Here is a 17,930-nt window from a genome sequence, read left to right as displayed (position 1 = left end):
GATCATAAAAAAAAAAAAAAAGCAACAATGAGGTTGCAAATCACGAGCAGTAAGTGACTGCTAACATCTGAAGCAATAAAATGCTTCTGATGCCAAAGTGACAGCCATATAAACCCAGAGGAAACTACTGGAAAAGTCAAAAGCCAGCTAATCCAATCTGAACTTTTAGTGACACTATCAACATGCATAAAGTCATTTGAAGGGTTCAAAGTTTAACCTTACATCTGAAATTCAAGGATAAAGTCAAAGCAGAGAATACATTTTGCTTCATTTCCATGTCAAAATAAGAAACCACCCTCTACCTGACAAGTGAGGATTATTTATATAAGAGTTTATATTAAAAAAATAGTAATAGTTCTTTGTGTTAAGGCTGTAAAAGAAAGTTCTGGTTGTCTTATTCATTAACGAGTTAGACTTCTAAGAGATTGTGGAATTTCTTACTTTGGTGTTTTATTTTGTCACCTTTCTTCCCTTTTTAGTATGTTCCCATTGATCTTACCTTTTTCATTTTTTACATCAGCTGTCAAGCACCACCTTGGGCTGGTCACCAGGATGCCAGAACCCTTGTCAGAAGCTTGTTCCTTTGAATTCAGCCCCTTGAGTGCTAAAACCTTCTCGCTCACTTTACCGCCCTTCATCCTTGCAATTGTCATCTTTCTGATTGACATCTTGGAAAATTGAAGAACAATTCCTTTACTAATACATAACATTTCAAATTCATTGCAGGCTACTCCCTCCTGACAACCTTTGGGGTGTTTGTTAATGCACTGAAAACATGCTGTCTGCAATATTGCCGTCTTGCCAGAGATGTGACCAGCTGGTTAGACCACGCCAAGAAAAAAAATGGTGGTTGCTACAGTGAGCTTCACGTGGAAGATACAAAATTTTTCTTCACCTGTCTCCCTCTCCTCATTTTTCAGCTCCTTTACAGAATATGCATCATGCAGGTAAGGAGGGGTAATTAATATTGCCCCCAAAACAATAAAATGATTGCATGTGAACCTTACCAGTAACAATTTTCATCCCAACAAGCTCTTCTCATATACTTTGTCAGGCAGTTATCCCATAAATGCTTCTCATCATTACAGGCTCTAATTTGAAGAGACAAGTGGGGTCAGGCAGAGGTATACCTGAGGAGAACCTAGTATGTAAAACTAGAAATGTCTTCCAGAAATTGTGGACGATATTTCGGAGTGCATAGTCACAAGGCATAAGAGCAATGCATGAAAAAATGAAATCTATGGGCAATTCCCCCACCTTTTTTTAACCAAAGGTTTTGCCTTCCTCCTTCATTAAACCTTTAAAAGCCAGTATTCACATGTAGCTAACTTGACTGATTGAAGTACCACCTCCACTGTACTCTTAAGTACCTGTGCTAATGAACAAGTGATTCTTTCCCCACCCACCCTTAGTTCCTTGGTGATTCAGTCCCTATGCGGTGGAGAAATGAAAGGGAAAAACAGCAAGGCCAAAGTACCTTTTATAAATATATGTGATAAAAAATAATTCCAATGTGATAATGGTCAAAGACTAACTTTCTTACGAAGAAATATAAATGATTATAAAGTCTTTGAAGAAATTCAGGACTATATTTACTGTCAGCCCACAACTTGAAATTTAAATAGCTAATGATCTGAGTTATATTCATAAATCCTAGAGCAATAGAGCTGAAAAGAAACTTAGAGACTAATTTACTCAACTACTTCGTTTGTTGAAGAAGAAACTGACGCTCAGTAAAATTAAGCGATTTTTGGAAGGGATGGCTAAGTCACACAATTATGAAAGGAAAAACAAATCTACCTGCTGGCTCTTAGTATAATGCTTGCTCTAATAGACTAGGGGTCAGCAAACTACTGCCTGCAGGCCAAATCCAGCCCACCGCTTTTTTTTTTTTTTTTTGCAAGATAAAATTTTTTTATAGGCAAGATAAAATGCTTTTTATATTTTCATATGCTTGAAAAAAATAAAAAGAAAAAACTATTTTATGACTCATGAAAATTCTATCAAATTCAAGATTCAGGGTCAATAAATAAAGTTTTATTTGAACACAGCCATTCTATGTCTCCTTATGTATGAAGCAGCAGGGTTCAGTGGTTGCAATAGAATCAGTATGTGGAAATTTTTTTCTGTCTGGCCCTTTGCAAAAAGTTTCCCAAGAACCCTTGCTGTAAACAGTGCATGAAAGCTAAGTTGATTTAGTAGATTCAGCCTCCCTCCTGACTCCACAGTAGGAACTAGCACAAAAAGACAAAAATATTACCAATATAAATGATCATTAATATCATATACATCTTAAAATGATAAAATTAATAATAAGTACAAAATTACTAAGTGGTCCATAGCTAGCCTCAAACCTTCTATGCAATCAGCACAAATTTATCTTCATAACGCAGCGACACTTGATTTTTTTTTATTAAATTCAAGCCTTTTTTGCAAACTGACATAATTTTTTAATCTGACAAAAATTACCATATATTTCAATAAACCAACTTTTAACTATCTCACTAAATCTAGAGGCCCAGTTATTGATCACCTATATGTGTCACAGCTCCTAAAAGATGACATCATAGTATCTCATTTAATTCTGACAGCAAGTTTACGATGGCTGATATTATGATGTTAAATCTGAGGCTCAGAGACATTAAGTAACTTGCACCTTGCTTACAGTCACCCTACTAAAAATGGCATTTCAACTCAGGGCTGGGATCAACAACCACGCTTTGCTGTTCCCCACAATGCCTCCCTTACAGCCAGGTTAAAAATCCCTGACACAGACGTACAGGTGCCAAAATTATACACAGTAATATTATGCCAGAAAGTTTTTTCAAAAAAGTTTAGAATGTATTTCTCAAGGGAGGCAGAGGAAACTTCCAATGGGACAGGCTGAAATTAGATTTTTACCTTCAGATGAAATAATCACCAGCATAAAGGCGATCAAAGCACCAAGAATAAAACATCCTCAAATTCCATATTTTAAATTTAGTAGCCATTATTGACCTTCAGTTCCAAGACATACATTTAAAATATGTTGATATTAAGGCTCATGATGTTGCCATTTGACATTACTGGCCACTCAAAGGTGAAAATGAATCTCTATTGACAGCAATTATTTCTGAATACTCAGAGGCTTGTATGAAATAAAAGTATTTAAAATTTTAAAAGGGGATGATTTCAGAACTTGAGGCAGAAGCAGAAATGATTTCAAGCTTTCAAGACACTGGAGCCTTTTCTTAAATTAGGCAATATATTAATATTGCTTCACTAAAGATTAATAGTACATTCACCACATTATTAAGTTAACAGGTTTCTGTGTCTGTGATTCATGCCGATAATAACTTTATTCCTATTAACAATAATTCTCATTTGAAATCAGTAACAGAAACTTCCAAGTTATGCTGGGAGCCTTTCAGTCTTAGAGCCGATCTGCTGCCAGCATTTTTTTTAAAAAACATCTTTCATTTTCCTCTGATTGGGGGATACGTGCTTAATAATTTTATTAAACTAGGGCAGAGCTAGCTAATTTTTCCCTTCAGTCTTGCCATCTGAATTCAACCAAAGCAATATTTGTTTATAATCCTAAAGGTCAAATTAAAGATTGGAAGATAAATTATCACCAGGACAAATTTTATAGAGATAGAAAGAATGTCCCTGAAAATACGGTCCATTCCTGGGTTTAGGCAGTTAACGTTGCAATAGGCTCATTTTACAAGCGGTGGGCTCGTTAACAGCTGCACTTATGACTCTGACTCTTCTGCCCTCTGAAATAGTGCAATTGATAACAGAGAAGGAGTCAGTGAAAGTTTCAAACAGGAAGTTATCATTCGGGTATTTGAGTAGTGCTGTTCTCCCAATACAGCGATAAATAAGGCAGAACTCTTACTGCAGTGAATGCACGGCCAGAAAAATGGTTTGGAGAATCCATTTCTTAAGGACAAGATTTGGGGTGACTTCCTCTCCAAGCCACTTAGCAGCTTTGTGTTCCAGTGGGAATTAAAGAAATACTATGCACTATGAATGATAATAGTGAGTGATTGCAACAAAGCTCACAAACTAGAAAAGTGAAGAGACGTCCTCTTTCCTGTGACACTGTGCTTATTAACAAGAGGTTTGGAACATGTGAACAGGCTCCAAGTTAGGGTTAAGCTTTCAGTGAAAATTATTAGGGTTATTTAAGGGTTTTTTTAGTGTTTATTTATTTTTCAGAGAGAGACAGAGACAGAGCATGAGCAGGGGAGGGGCAGAGAGAGAGGGAGACAGAATCCGAAGCAGGCTCCAGGCTCCGAGCTGCCAGCACAGAGTCCGATGCGGGGCTCGAACTCATGAACCGTGAGATCATGACCCAAGCTGAAATCGGACACTTAACCAACTGAGCCACCCAGGTGTCCCAGGGTTATTTTAAAAATGAAGAAATTCGGACACTACACTGAATGTTTGGTATGGGGTAGAAGTTTTCTTTGTTTTTGCTTTTTGGTTTTTGGGGGTTTTTGTTTGTGTTTTCATTTCTTATCTGCTAGTTTATTATGCAGATCTTTTTCATGCAGCTCCCTTTGTGGTCCTCCAGTGTCACATACTTAGTTTAAAATGAGAGTGTAAACACAAGTATATATTTTTTCTCTTTTTTTGTGTTCTCTTCTCATTGTAGAAGTGAAACCAATCCAAGGAACCCACAATGACAACCTGCTACGAGTGCTGTGTTTCTACCCTGGGCCCCTCTTCTTAGTAAAACATTCCTATCTATTTTGTCACCAAACTACATGCTGTTTGAAGGATTTTTTTTCTAGCCCCCAATTTTTTTCATCAGGTTAAAAAGAAACATCCTTAATACTTTCTACTGGTTTTTAGTTTGTTGTTTGGGAAAAAAAGTCTATTTGTTTATATGCAAAATTATATATTTTTTTATATGTCATTTGATTTCTTATGTGTCATCCTAAGCACTTTCCATAGGAGAAGAAGTTAGACTGAAGGACAAAAGCTTCCTCCATAAAGAATCAGTAGTATTGCCAAAGACTAAATAGAACTCATACTGCCTTTTCTCAGCTCATAGTTGGGACGTTGAAGATCTGGGGAACATCCAGCTCATCTGCCCCAGAGTATGAGCAAGGGGCAAGGACATCATCTGCAGGATGCTGTCTGCAAAGTTAAATCACTATCTTGATGCCAGTTCCTTTCCCCCTCAAATACAGATTCCTTCAGGATATTATGTGCAGACCATGAATTCTAACCTGAATTTGAATGGATTTCTCCTGCCAATTGCAGCAATGAATGTCGTCAGCATTCTCCCACTACTAATTCTGGCTCCTTTTATGGAGTATTTCAGTACCTACCTCTTTCCGTCTAAGAGAGATGGATCGTTTCTGTTGGCATGCATTAGTAAGTACAACTGACCATCTCAGGTGAATTGTTTGCAACTTTGTAAAATAAACAACACTCTGCTAAGGTCTAAGCTAGCTATATGTTGTGGAGTAGAGACTGATTTTGACAAATTGGGAGGAAAGTGAATGCGAGAGTCATAACATGCAGCTTCTCAAGTCTCTCTGCGGACATCAGTGCCCCATTTTCTTCCCATCCTTTTATACCTCAGAGGACACAGCTGATATAAAGGCATGATGAAACTTCCAAGACCACCGAATGGCCAATCTTTCCTCAATTGAGGCGGTCTTTATTTCTAAATCAGTGCTATGTTTTTAAAACTTAACACAGGAAGGGGTCCCTGGGTGGCTCAGTCAGTTAAGTGTGCAACTCTTGACTTTGGGTCAGGTCATGATCTCACAGTTTGTGAGTTCAAGCCCTGCACTGGGCTCTCTGCTGTCAGCACAGAGCCTGCTTTGGGTCTTCTGTCTCCCTCTCTCATTCCCCTCCCCCCATCATGCTCGTTCACGCTCTCTCTCTCTCAATCTCTCTCTCAAAACTAAATAGTTAAAATTGTTTAATTAATTAGCAAACAAGCTTTAAAAAATTAACACAGGTAATGAAACCCAAAAATAATGTCTGGCTGAACTTGGGAGGCATTAGCCTGTGAACCAGTAGCAAAATTTCCTAAAGATTAGTACTGTGACTCACAGCTTCTCATAACAGTTATTCAAATAGTAAGGTATAGGGGCGCCTGGGTGGCGCAGTCGGTTAAGCGTCCGACTTCAGCCAGGTCACGATCTCGCGGTCCGTGAGTTCGAGCCCCGCGTCGGGCTCTGGGCTGATGGCTCAGAGCCTGGAGCCTGTTTCCGATTCTGTGTCTCCCTCTCTCTCTGCCCCTCCCCCGTTCATGCTCTGTCTCTCTCTGTCCCAAAAATAAATAATGTTGAAAAAATAAATAAATAAAAATAAAAAAAACAAATAGTAAGGTATATAGCAATAATTTTCAAACATTTTTTTCCAGTTTTATTGATCTTCCAGCTCACTTGACATATAAGATTGTGTAAATTTGAGGTGCGCAATGTAATGATTTGATACATCGATATATTGCAAAGCGTTTACCACAATAAGGTTAGTTAACTCATCCTTTACCTCACATTACTGCTGCTTTCTTGTTGTTATGGTGAGAACACTAAAGTTCTACTCTCATTTTTTAAAGTGAAAAAAAATTAGGTTATCTTACCCAGAACACAATCAGTAGAACCATAAAACAAAATTTCTCCGACTGCAGTGGGAGAGAAGGAGATGAAGACCGTTCGGATCACACTCTCCTCTGCCTTGCTCCTGTCCCTCAAGCACTGCCATGAAACAGGAAGAGGCATTGGTACAGCAAAACCAGGCTGAACCCCAGAACAGGAGATCTGGGTCTCAGCCTGTGCTCTGTGGCTAAGCTAGACGTGGGCGACCTTGAAAATCCACTTAACCTTTCTTGTCCTCTAGTTTACTTCTTTCGTTCACTGAGGGGCATATCCTCCATAAATTTGGGGTCCCTTTATTCTGGAAGACTTTCAGAATCACTTTGAATGACATCAGTGCCTGAAGCATATCCCGACACATAGTGAAAGTTCTATAAATGTTAACTAGTATTGAATCATCATGTGTAGGGGACAGGCCTAATTGGTGGGCATAAACAGAAAGCAAAGGCACTTTAAACTCTTAAGAAATATCATATGATGGTAACCTAATGTTTTAGTGTCTACTTAAGAAATAACTCCATTGAACTACTCAGGGTCAGGCATCTAGAAGATTCTCTTCTCTTGGTTAACCTATTTTTATTAATAATTCTTCCTCTTTAGAGATCAGTGGAGACCATGCAGCCTTTTAGTAATCCATTACTATATTTTTCAGCTGTTTCTCTGTTTGTAGAAGTTACTTTTAGGGAGCACGCTTCCTGTTATTTACCAAAGCCATCGACAAGATCACTTCAGATCACATGTCAAGGTAGATTTGTAATTTACCTTGGTTTATTTTGTTATCTCCAGTTATAGAGGCCTTTAGCAAATAACCTTTTTTTGATTTAGTTCTTAAGAGGCTAACCCCAACATTATTTATTGTAATAGGTTTAGGCAAACTATACATCTTAATAGGTTTTGACAATCCTTAAATCTTAAAAAGTGCTTTTTGGTTTGCCAATGTAGAAATTCCAAAACCAATATTTAGTGAATGCCCAACACTATTTCAAGATAAAACAAAACAAGAGATTGTACATACCTTCAGCAAGTACATTAAAACAGAATGAATACAGGACAAAATGGGGATAAATTTATATTGCAAAATGCCAAAAACTTTGGCAGTCTTGTCTAGTATAACGTAAAACCAGTCTGAGCTCCCAAATTATGCTTAATTACTAATTAAAAAAAATGGGCCATTTTAGGAAAATATGCTATGCAACATGGCTGAAAGAACTACGTTAGAAGTCCTTCCTGAAAATAAGATATCTTAAATTCATTTTAAATATGAGCAAATTTCTCTTGGACAATTCTCCACTCTTGCATATTTAATCATGTCTATTCTTTAAAAAGGGTATGTTTTTTATGGATGGAGGAAAGTTAGGCAGAGTTATCTAACATATCTCATGTATATGAACAAAATATTCCCCTTCAAGATTGGTAGCAGACTTGTTGGATGGGAAAAAAGGAAAAACTAGACTCATTAAAAAAAAAAAAAAAAACAACTAAGATATGTTCCTTTGAGTACAGCATACTGAATTCAGTTGTTTCTAAGCCAGGCTCCATTCATTTGTTCATTTACATACTTGTTCATTTATTTGCATAATATTTTGCTATGGGAGTATAAAAAAAGTGTGATGATATGCATTTTTTAAAACTAGATGTTTGCTGAAGTTCTCCATATTTCTGCTTATGATTATGGAAGATTAACAAGTTTTATCAGGACATACAAGCACAAGTCTTGGGTACATTTTTTTGTGGTAATATACATAACTGAGTTAGTCTAATATTAAAATTTCCTTTCACTTTAAACCCAAGTTCCTTGAAAATGTGAGTGAAATATATAAGTACATCCATTGTGAACAAATATGTATGAGTTCCTAATTTGAACCCAGGCACTTCCTATACATATCCCATTTAGCCTCATGATAAACCGTCATGTAACAAATCAAGAGTCTCAAAGAGAGTAAGTTCCATTTGAATTTAAGTCTTCTAATTCTAAGGCCATTGCATTATTATTATTATTATTATTATTATTATTATTCTACTTACGAGCTATAAATGACTGCTAGATTATAGTAGTTACATTACCATTGTTAATTTGGAATCCTTACTGCTATTTCTAATTAAGGCTATGATATGAATGAAAAAAATCCTTTCATCACTACAACAGGCAGTTACTGCTTAGACACCCCACTCTCTTCCACATCCGGTCATTCCCCTTGAAGGGACTGTCCTACTGAAGGAGGCAGATGGTACAGACAGTGCAGATGCCTCATGTTTGACGTGGATCATCACAGCCCAGGACAAGGGTGAGGGATGGGGAAATCTCAGTTGGTCAAGCTAGAAATTTAATAAAGGAAAAAAATAAACTACTTTCTCTATCTAGCTCATAAACAACGCAACGAAAGAAGGGTTTCTGATTCAAGATATGACAGTCTTGAGTTTATCACCTACAGCCATCAAAAAGTATATCACAGTACTAACAATAAAAAAATCGCCAACCCTTCCGGAAATGTGAAAGGCAAAGGCTTGATATGCTCTGAGTTTTATCTTCCTAATATCTTCCCCTGTATCTTCCTAACACGACATGTGAGCAGATGTATCTGTTTAAAAGTCAACTTTAATTTACCTAAAATCTAAAATCAGGGATATTGTGATTTATCCTCGTCATAATTGGACGTACTTCATTTTAGCCTTTTTCAGTTCAAAAATGTTTACACTGTGAGTATTTCCTTTCCTTAGCATTAATTAAAATCCTACAGTATGTGGTATTTAGTAGTTAGTGCTGACATACACAAGTATTAATCTGACTAAAATTAGCCTAATTAAGATTGTTATTAAGTCTTACATAAAGCAGAAGTGTGCAACACAGTAGGTAGCAATTATCTTGGCTTTTAAATAACATTTAATTTGAAATGTGGATGAAGTATATTCAAATATCTCCCAGACCTTGCTCCTTAAAATAAAAACTTGAAAATTCAAATTAACTCCAAGTCCTTTATAATGTAGGGACAGCCAAGGTTTTGGTCACTTTTTACATAACCAGTGACTCTACTTGTTCTAATAATTAGCAGTGATAAAAGACTCCTTTTCTGACTGGAGCCAAAGCGCTTGATAAATTAAAAATTGAGTCAGGGGTCCAATCACCTTCATTGAAAGTAGGATTATTTTAGCAAAACCACATTTTTGTTGTTGTAGTTTTAGAACTGATGCATGTTTTTCAAAACAATCACAGTACATACTCATTGAAAATACCTGATGAGAGGAACTGTAAATACTAAAAGAAGTAATGTATAAATATCTAGCCTGAATAATTCATTCCTTCGATTGTTCATTTGTTTCATAAATGGGTGGCTCAGTCAGTTGAGCATCCGACTTTGGCCAGGTCATGATCTCACGGTTCATGAGTTCGAGCTCCACATCGGGCTCTGTGCTGACAGCTCAGAGCCTGGAGCCTGCTTCAGATTCTGTGTCTCCCTCTCTCTCTGCCCCTCCCCCACTCATGCTCTGTCTCTCTCTCTCTCTCTCTCTCAAAAAATGAATAAACATTAAATTTTTTTTTTCAACGTTTATTTATTTTTGGGACAGAGAGAGACAGAGCATGAACGGGGGAGGGGCAGAGAGAGAGGGAGACACAGAATCGGAAACAGGCTCCAGGCTCCGAGCCATCAGCCCAGAGCCTGACGCGGGGCTCGAACTCACGGACCGCGAGATCGTGACCTGGCTGAAGTCGGACGCTTAACCCACTGCGCCACCCAGGCGCCCCGAAAAAAAAAATTTTTTTTTAAATAACCCAGGGTCGTGGGATCAAGCTCCACATCAGGCGTGGAGCCTGCTTAAGATTCTCTGCCCCTCTTCCCCACTCATGCTCTCTTTCTCTCTCTAAAAAAAAAAAATAACACACATTAATGTTCTCACGTTCTTACCTTTAGAGTGGACATCAACAATGGATTATATTTGAGGTAACATAGACGATCTAATACACCATCTGAAGTGATAATTGATATCTTAATAGATACATGTGTATATCTGATCTCTATATAATGAGTTACCTGCTCGATACTTAGAAATTAAAACACAAACTGAAGCTGAATCTCCTGAATTGAGTTCCAGTGGTCTACAGAGCAACAAAAGACACAATATGAGTAGCTCAGTTCAAATATAGGAACATACCAGTAATAGGAACAATAAATGTAAAAAACATGCCATTCTTATAGTGGGTAATAGCTTCTGCAAAGGCAGAAGATACATATGACAATAAAATTATAGTTGTCTCTGTGAGAGTGGTTTATGGACACCAGTATGTCCTCACATGAGCAAATTTCTTATTCTGGAAATTTGCCAAAATCATGGATCAAGGCTCAATAGAATTTCATACACACAGTTGTGTTACATATCAGAGACTCATATATCAGACTACCCATAAAAAAACACCCATAGTTTCCTCAGTCAGTAAATTTAACCAATAACTGAAGAAACTTAACATATCTGTTTTTTAGTATTAGATTTTGCTTCAGTGTGAAATGGCAATGTTTGAATAAATTCTGACTTTCCTTTATTTCATTGTTGTCTAATTTGGAAAATTATTACATGGCAGGATAATAGAATAAACTATAAGAGCTTCAAGACTCTTATGGACTTGTCTACAACCACACAGCCAATATTAAAACATACATTATTTATCTGAATATAATATCTCCTTTGGAACCATGTGCTTTATCTTGTAAATACAGATCTGCTAGAAGTTTTAAATGTGTACATTCTGATAAACTGCACTGTGCTTCAGACGAGTTATGATCTCATACAAGTTAAGAATAAAATGGAATGGATTAAATTTAGGTTAGAATCAAACTTTGTTTTGAATTTTAAGAAAGTCATTTTTCACTAGCATCAGAGAGCAGTGGCAAATAAAAAGCAAATGTAGTTATCTAGATCCTTCAGGTAAAAATATGCTTTGACCTAAAATATCTGGGTAAATGAGTTAAATATTTGTGTTTTGCTCAAAATTGTCTGGAGAACCGTCTTTCATTGGATTTTGCTACATTAGGTCTCATAGTGCTTTATGCTAGAGTCATACTTCTCAAAATTTAATGTGTACTGGCATCTCTGAGGTTCTTATTTAAACACAGATCTGATTCAGTCCTTCTAGGGTGGAGCTGGAGATTCTGTGTGTCTAGCAAGTTCCCAAGTAATACCAAGTGCTGCTGGCCAGAGACTACTCTTTGAGTATTAAGGACAGAGAAAGAGACCAAAAGACCACTCTGTCGTGCTTCATGCCTGTGTACAGGGAGCAGGAGCCCAGGGAAAACTGCCCCAATTTCTCATCAGGCCAGAATAGACAATAAAAGCTGATGACAAATCCAGGGCCAAATCTGGTCCACCATTTGTTTTTACACTGCCTGCAAACTTAGAATTATTTTCACAGATGAACATTTGCTATTCATCTCATGATAAGAAACAATAACATTTAAAAAATTTTTAATGTTTATTTATTTATTTTGTGTGAGAGAGAGAGAGCAGGGGAGGGGCAGAAAGAGAGAGAGAGAGAGAGAGAGAGAGAGAAAGAGAGAGAGAGAGAGAGAGAGAGAGAGAGAGAGAGAGAGAGGATCCCAAGCAGGCTTCACGCTGTTAACACAGAGCCCAAAGCAGGGCTCAAACTCACAAACCATGAAATCGTGACCTGAGCTGAAATCAAGAGTCAGACGCTTAACTGACTAAGCCACCAGGTGGCCTAAGAAACGATAACTAAACACCAATTAAGTGAAATTCCATCACCTCCCCAAAAGAATTATTATTTTGAATTTCATCAATAGAAAATTTGTAGAAACATATTCTATCTCTTGTTGCAGACGTATCTCCAAAATTTTGCCCTTTGCCTTACAAAATCTAAAATGTTTATTACTGAGCCTTTACAGAAAAAAATTGCTAATATCTTGTCTAAGCTATTGCCTCTAATGTTATAAACTTTTCTGAATAAAATATAACCTTTTTTTACATAGTACAAGGAGATAACCAAAAAAAGAGTAGTGAGGGGGTGGACATGATGTTTTTTTCTCTGGATGATCCTAAATTAGTGAGGATGAAGGGTATCTTAGAAGATTCTCATAGAATTCAAATTCTAAAACAAGAAAGTTTGAAAACTTATTCTTACCTACCTCAACACTTTCTTTACAGTTGACATGATTATCATGGACAATATAATTCGTGCAATTTGAACAACTGAATTTTTATGTAATGCCTGAACATACATGCATTAGTTTGCTATAGCTGCCATAACAAAATACCACAGACTGGGTGGCTTAAATAACAGAAATTTTTTTCTCACAGTTCTGGAAGGTAAAAGTCCAAGATCAAGGTGTAGGAAGATTTGGTTTTTCCTGAGGCCTCTATTCTTGGCTTGCAGATGGCCCTGTTCTCGATATGTCTTCATATGGCCTTTCCTCTACTCATGCACAGACATCATGTCTTTTTCGCTTCTTCTAAGGACACTAGTTTTATTGGATTAGGGCCCCACCCTTCTGACTTCTTTTAACCTTAATTAGCTCTCTAAAAACCTGTATTCAAATGGTCACATTGGAGGTTAGGACTTCAATAAATGAATTTTGAAGGAACATAATTCAGTCCACGGCAATACCATATATATGTATAAAGTCATCTCTGAAATTGTGTTACATAAGCATTTCTTCCTATCTCAATGATACATAAAAAAATGTTTCTTCTTATAGTTGAATTTATCTTTGACTCAGGCAAACGTGTAGGTTAGGAAACAAATAATACTGAAAGCCTTATAATAGTAAGTACCGGTCTCTAGCTCTGGCTTTCTCCACCATCCAGTCAAGGTTCCCAGAGGCGGATCTTTAGGTGTTGTTTGTCTAAGTTAATATTGCTAAATAATATAATTATAGAATATTTTTATTTAAATCAGCAATCAGTTTTACACACACACACACACACACACACACACACACACACACTCATGGCAAAATCAAAGAATTAAATTGTCTCATATAAACATTTATTTTCTATATTTAAAAAGTATATGAGGGGCACCTGGGTGGCTCAGTTGGTTAAGCATCCAACTTCAGCTCAGGTCATGATCTCACAGTTTGTGAGTCGAGCCCCGCATGGGGCTCTGTGCTGACAGTTCAGAGTCAAGCACCTGCTTCAGATCCTGTGTCTCCCTCTCTCTCTCTGCCCTTTCCCCACTCATGCTCTCTCTCCCTCTCTCTCTCTCTTTCTCTTAAAAATAAAATAAAACACATCAAAAAAATTTTTTAAATTATTTGTTTTTTTAAACAGCCTGGACAGGCTCCGGGCTCCTAGCTGTCAGCACAGAACCCAACATGGGGCTCAAACTCACAAACCACGAGATCATGACCTGAGCTGAAGTCAGACACATAACCGAGTAAGCCACCCAGGTGCCCCCAAAATTGTTTTGTTAATTCTCAAACTGCTCTACCAATTTCATCATTCCATCACCAGCTTTGTCCCAGTGCTAAAACATATTAGATAATATACTAAAGGCTCTTTTTCCTCTGGTAATCTTCTCACAGACTTCTATGTCCTCATTCTGTCTTGACTGTGGCCCTTAGGAACAGCAGCATGGTGCTCTTTCTTGTTAGATTTCTAATTACCTCTTCCTCTTTCTTGACTTACTTCCTTTTTCATTACCATTTATCTTTTAGCAACTTCCTATGAAAGGTATATGGGAAGCAAGTTTTCCAAGAATTTATATGGCTTGAAAAGCCTTCTTTTTACCCTTACCCTTGATTAATTCACTGTACATAGAATTGTAGGTTGAAAAGAATTTTTCTTCAAAATTTTATTTATTTATTTTTAATTTTTTTAAGTTTACTTATTTATTTTGAGACAGAGAGAGAAAGAAAGGCAGGGAGAGGAGAGAGAGAGCAACAGAGAGAGAATCCAAGCAGGCTCCACACTCTCAGCACAGAGCCAGATGTGGGGTTGGAACCTGCAAACTATGAGACCATGACCTGAGCTGAAATCAAGAGTCGACTGCTCAACCGACTGAGCCACCCAGGCACCGTTCTTCAGAATTTTAAAGCTATTGCTCTATTGTGATCCACACACTTGAAGGACTGTTGAAAGGCCTCGTGCCCTTCCGATGCTCTTTCCTGTGTTTATGACCTCTTTTCGTAAGTGGAGTGTTCTATCAGTGATATTCTAAGTTGCCATGTTATTGTGCCCTGGTAAAGGTCTTTTCAACCATCACACTATTCACCAGGTATTCTCATTGTTCTCTCAATCAGAGAAATTTTCTTCTATTTTTAAAATAGAATTTCCTCTCCTTCATTTTCTCTGTATTTTTGTTTTCAACTCCTATTAATTACAATAGGTGTTGGATCCTCCTAAAATAATCCAATAAGTCTCTTTAAAAAAAAAAAACTTTATTGAGGTACAATTGACCCACAGAAGCTGTACATATATAATGGTCACAATTTGATGAGTTTGGAGATAAGTATATGTCTATGAATCCATCACAGAATCTATGCCATAGACATGTAGATCATCTCTAAAAGTTTCCTTCTGCCTTCTTTATTTATTAATTTGTAATAATAATATAAAGCATATATTAGACTTCTAAAATATATTATTTATTATGTATAATATTTATTATAGGTGATAAAATATAATTATATTTATAAAATAAAATATATAGATACTAATTATAATTTTGTGTGTGTGATAAGAACACAAGCTCTGTCTTCTTAGTAAATTTTAAGTATGCAACAGAGTATTATAAACTATAGGCACTATGCTGTATGATAGATCTCCAGGACTTCCTCACCTAGAATAACTGAAACTTTGTACCCTTTGACAAATACTTTCCCATATCTTCCTCATTCCAGACCATGGCAACTTCATTCTACTCTCTGCCTCTTTAAGCTCATAGCATGATTATTTTATATTGCACATATATGTGATATTATGTAGTATTTGTCATTCTGTGTCTGGTTTATTTCACATAGTGTAATGATCTCCAGGTTCATTCACATTACACAAATGGTGGGATTTCTCTCTTTTTTAAGATTGAATAATATTCTGTTGCATGTCTATGACACATTTTCTTTATCCATTTGCCCATTCATGGACATTTAGTTTGCATCCGTGTCTTGACTATTGTGAATAATGCTGCAGTGAACATGAAAATGGAGATATCTCAAGATTCTGATTTCAATTCCTTTGGATATATACCCAGAGTTGGGATTGCTAGATCATACAGTAGTTCCTTTTTTAATTTTTGTGAATCTCCACATTGTTTTCCATAGTGGCTATACCAGTTTATTCTCCACACCTTTACCAACACTTGTTATCTTCTGTTTTTCATAATAACTGTCTTGACTGGTGTAAGCTGATATCTCATTGTAGTTTTGATTTGCATTTGTCTGATGATTAGTGATGTTGAGTACCTTTTCATATACCTGTTGACTTTTTCTGTCTTTGGATAAGTGTCTGATCAGTTCCTTTGCCCATTTTTAAATCAGATTATTTGAGTTTTTGACATTGAGTCGTAGAAGTTCTCTACATATTTTGGGTTTTAACTCTTTATCAGATATGCGGTTTGCAAATACTTTCACCCTTTTCATAGATTTCCTTTTCATTTTGTTTCCTTTGTTATGAAAAAGCTTTTTACTTCGATGTAGTCCCATTTGTCAATTTTGCTTTTTTTTTTTTTTCTTTGTGCCTTGTGCTTTTGGTATCATGTCAAAGAAATCACCAAGACCATTGCTTTTCCTCTATATTTTCTTCTAGGAGTTTTACAGTTGCAGGTCTTATGTTTAAGTCTAATCCATTTTCATTTAATTTTTTGTGTGATATAAGATAAAGGTCAAATTTCATTTTTTCTGCAGGTGGATATTCTGTTTTCCCAATACCACATGAGACTATCTTATCCCCATTGTATATTTCTGGCACCTTTGTCAAAGATCAGATAACCACATACACATGGGTTTATTTCTGGGTTCTCTATTCTGTTCCATTGGTCTATATGTCTGTTTTTATACCGCTACCATATTGCTTTGGTTTTTGTACATTTGTAATATATTTCAAAATCAGGAAGTGTGAGGGCACCAGGGTAGTTCTTGCTTAAAATTACTTTGGCTATTTGGGGTCTTTTGTGGTTACATATGAATTTTAGAATTGTTGACTTTGGTGTCTATAAAAAAATGTCATTGGGATTTTAATGAAGATTGAATTGAATTTGTAGATCACTTTAGGTAATATGGATATTTTAACAATATTAATTCTTCCAATCCATGAACATATGATGTCTTTCTATTTATTTATACCAACTCTAATTTTTTTGATCCATGTTTTAGAGCTTTCAGTGTATAAGTCTTTTGTCACTTTGGTTAAATTTATTCCAAAGTATTTTATTCTTTTTGTTGTGATTGTAAATGGGATCATTCTCTTAATTTCTTTTCTTTCTTTCTTTTTTTTTTTATTTTAGAGAAGAGAATGTGTGAGTGGGGGAGAAGGGTAGAGGGAGAGGGGGGGGAGAAAGAGAGAGAGAGAGAGAGAGAGAGAGAGAGAGAGAGAGAGAGAAAGAGAGAGTGAGTCCCAAGTAGGTTCCATGCTCAGCACAGAGCCTGACATGAAGCTCAATTCCACGACCCTGGGTTCATGATCTGAACCCAAATCAAGAGTTAGATGTTCAACCTACTGAGCCACCCAGCACCCCACTTAATTTCTTTTTCAAATAGTTCATTGTTAGTGTGTAGAAACACAAGTGATTTTTTATGTTGATTTTGTATCATGAAACTTTACTGAACTTGTTGATTAATTCTAACAATTTGTGTGTATGTATTCTTTCGTATTTTCTACATATGAAATCAAACAAATTGTTTACTTTTTTCCTGCTTTGAATGACTCTTATTTCTTCTTTTTGCCTAATTGTTTTGGCTAGGATTTTCAGTAATATACTGAATATCAATGGTCCAAGAGGAGAAAGTAGCAAGCAATGAGAGTGAAGCGATAAGTACAAGAAAGATCATAAAGACCATGTGAAAGATTTGGGATTTCATCTTAATTGTATGGAAACCTAGAGAAGGAATTGAAGCAGAAGAGTAACATTGAATTTGCATGTATATAAGATCACCCTGAATGTTGGGTGCTTAATAGATTACAGGTGGGCAAGAGTGAAAATAGGAAGACCATTAATCGTGCTATTGCACATAGTCTGGTTTCAAAATAATAATGACTTGGACTACAATGATGACAGTAGCTATGAAGAGAAGCAGGTTCATTCACAGTATATTTTCAAATAGAATCTGGATAACTTAATAATATATTTGGGAAAGACAGAGGATCCCAAATTTCTGTCTTGAG

The 17,930-nt window shown here is 36.4% G+C and overlaps 1 protein-coding gene across 1 annotated transcript in view; it reads left to right on the top strand.

Annotated features, from left to right (window-relative positions):
* SLC15A5 (solute carrier family 15 member 5) overlaps positions 1–17,930 on the top strand; it is an 86,901-nt gene that overhangs the window by 31,058 nt on the left and 37,913 nt on the right. The window contains exons 4-5 of the mRNA XM_045464259.1: positions 727–947; positions 5,184–5,370. Coding sequence (XP_045320215.1) covers positions 727–947; positions 5,184–5,370 — 408 coding nt within the window. The remainder of the gene's footprint in view (positions 1–726; positions 948–5,183; positions 5,371–17,930) is intronic.

This window comes from Leopardus geoffroyi, chromosome B4 (genome assembly GCF_018350155.1).
Source record: "Leopardus geoffroyi isolate Oge1 chromosome B4, O.geoffroyi_Oge1_pat1.0, whole genome shotgun sequence".
In the NCBI taxonomy this organism is placed as follows: domain Eukaryota; kingdom Metazoa; phylum Chordata; class Mammalia; order Carnivora; family Felidae; genus Leopardus; species Leopardus geoffroyi.
This window is presented reverse-complemented; position numbering and strand designations above follow the sequence as displayed.